This window comes from Notothenia rossii (genome assembly GCF_949606895.1).
Source record: "Notothenia rossii genome assembly, chromosome: 5".
Lineage (NCBI taxonomy): Eukaryota > Metazoa > Chordata > Actinopteri > Perciformes > Nototheniidae > Notothenia > Notothenia rossii.
The window spans coordinates 91,619,959-91,622,458 of record NC_136903.1 but is presented as its reverse complement, the minus strand read 5'-3'; the positions used below and the strand labels follow the sequence as shown (position 1 = coordinate 91,622,458).

Here is a 2,500-nt window from a genome sequence, read left to right as displayed (position 1 = left end):
TGACTCTAAATAATAATGATGACGCCACCAAACACACATTCAGACTAAAGGAACCAGCTGTTTGGAAAATGTAAGGTATAAAAAGTGCAGTGTAGTGGAGCAAAGTACTGATACCAGAAACACGTACTTACAGTAACAAAGTATTTGTACTCCACTACTTCCCACCTCTGGCTGTTCGGTGGACTAAAGACTGCATCAATGCTTTTTGGAGATTATGTGGTTTGATGGCTTCAGCAGACCCTGGATCTGTTCCCTGCCCAGTGTGAAGCGTTTGGGATGAGGATCAGCACCTCCAAATCTGAGGCCATGGTTCTCAGCAGGAAACCGATGGACTGTCCACTCCAAGTAGGGAATGAGTCCTTACCCCAAGTGAAGGAGTCCAAGTATCTCGGGGTCTTGTTCACAAGTGAGGGGACGATGGAGCCGGAGAAATCGGAGAGTCTGAAACGCAGGAACTTTACCGCACCGTTGTGACGAAAAGAGAGCTGAGCCAGAGGAGAATTTCAAATTATAGAAATTGGTTTGGAAGATACTAGCCTACTGCTATCCAAGAATATCTAAGTTAATATTTAGCTCCTTCACTACAACCTTTAATCCAGCAATGAGTCAGCCCTTTGCACTGAGACACTCCCTGAGTTACACAAGAGGACACAGAGTTCAGCAGAGGAGGCGTGACAGAGCTCCTCCCTCACTGACTCACTGAGATAAACCAGGAAACAGTTTGTTCCTCTTCCTCACTGCAGAGAGACAGACGGACTGAAAAACAGACGATCAGATTCACCTTCAGACCAAACTAACAACTTCCTCTGAGTTCAGCTACAGGAGAGAAAAGAGGAAACTACAGCCCTGCTGCTTCAACCTGAGGACCCTCCACCCCCTGAAGGTGAGTCTCCAAACACTCAAAGAGAATTTCAGTGAAGTCATTAGAGGAGGGGGAGGGGAGCCATGACTGACTGTACTTCCTGTCTGCTGTGTTTCAGCTTCACTCAGAGACAACATGGCTTCCAGGTTAGAGGAAGATCTCTGCTGTCCGGTCTGTCAGGACGTCTTTAGAGATCCTGTTGTTCTGTCCTGTAGCCACAGCTTCTGTAAAGCCTGTCTGCAGACCTGGTGGAGACAGAGACCATCACGAGAGTGTCCAGTCTGTAAGACAGAACATTCAGAGATAGAACCTCCCTGTAACCTGGCTTTAAAGAACCTGAGTGAGACCTTCTTACTGGAGAGAGGTCAGAGACCTCCAGAGGCTCTCTGCAGTCTGCACTCTGAGAAACTCAGACTCTTCTGTCTGGACCATCAGCAGCCAGTGTGTCTCGTCTGCAGAGACTCAAGAACACACACCAACCACAGATTCAGACCCATGGATGAAGCTGCTCAGGATCTCAGAGAGGAGCTCCAGAAAGCTCTGCAGCCCTTTCAGGAGAAACTGAAGCTCTTTGAAGAAGTTAAAGTGAAGTTTGATCAAACAGCAGGACACATGAAGGTCCAGGCTCAACACACAGAGACGCAGATTAAGGAGCAGTTCAAGAAGCTTCACCAGTTTCTAGAAGAGGAAGAGGAGGCCAGGATGGCTGCACTGAGGGAGGAAGAGGAGCAGAAGAGGAGGATGATGGAGGAGAAGATGGAGGCTGTGAGCAGAGAGATAGCAGCTCTTTCACACACAGTCAGAGCCACAGAGAAGGAGCTGAGAGCTGAAGACTTCTCCTTCCTGCACAACTACAAGGCTGCAGTGGAGAGGCTGCAGCGCCCCCTGCTGGAGGCTCCACAGCTGCCCTCAGGAGCTCTGATAGACCAGGCCAAACACCTGGGCAACCTCAGCTTCAACATCTGGAGCAAGATGAAGGACATGGTGTCCTACTCTCCTCTCATCCTGGACCCAAACACTGCTCATCCAGAACTCATCCTGTCTGAAGATCTGACCAGAGTGAGACGAGGAGGAGAGAGACAGAAACTTCCTGATAATCCAGAGAGGTTTGATAATCTCCTCTCTGTCCTGAGCTCTGAGGGCTTTGACTCAGGGACTCACAGCTGGGATGTCCAGGTTAGAGACAGTGCATGCTGGGTACTGGGTGTGTTAGAAGAGTCTGTCCAGAGGAAGGGAGACATACGGTCTGGATCATGGAGAATACGTTTCTCTAAAGGTAAATACTCAGCATGGTCACCATCAGCTCCAGACACTCCTCTCCGCCTGCAGAAGAAGCTCCAGAGGTTCAGAGTGAATCTGGACTGGAACAGAGGAGAGTTGTCGTTCTCTGATCCTGACACTAACACACACATACACACCTTCACACACACTTTCACTGAGAAGATGTTTCCATACTTTAACACTCTGGGTGAAGTGAAGATATTACCGCTGAAGGTGTGTGTGACAGTGGATCAGAGCAGGTAGAGATACACAGGATCATTATATCTATGATGTTTATCTCTTAAAGGCATCATTCACTGGCCTCTGAAGCACCTCCTGTCCTCCGTCTCATTATTTCAAATATATCTTTGCTTCACG

The 2,500-nt window shown here is 48.6% G+C and overlaps 1 protein-coding gene across 1 annotated transcript in view; it reads left to right on the top strand.

Annotated features, from left to right (window-relative positions):
* Positions 1–680: 680 nt before the first annotated feature.
* The window catches only part of LOC307039173 (nuclear factor 7, ovary-like), a 2,110-nt gene continuing 290 nt past the window's right edge, over positions 681–2,500 (top strand). Inside the window, exons 1-2 of the mRNA XM_079681019.1 lie at positions 681–883; positions 981–2,500. The exon at positions 981–2,500 is cut by the window's right edge and continues 290 nt beyond it. Coding sequence (XP_079537145.1) covers positions 998–2,386 — 1,389 coding nt within the window. The 5' untranslated portion in view covers positions 681–883; positions 981–997 and the 3' untranslated portion in view covers positions 2,387–2,500. The remainder of the gene's footprint in view (positions 884–980) is intronic.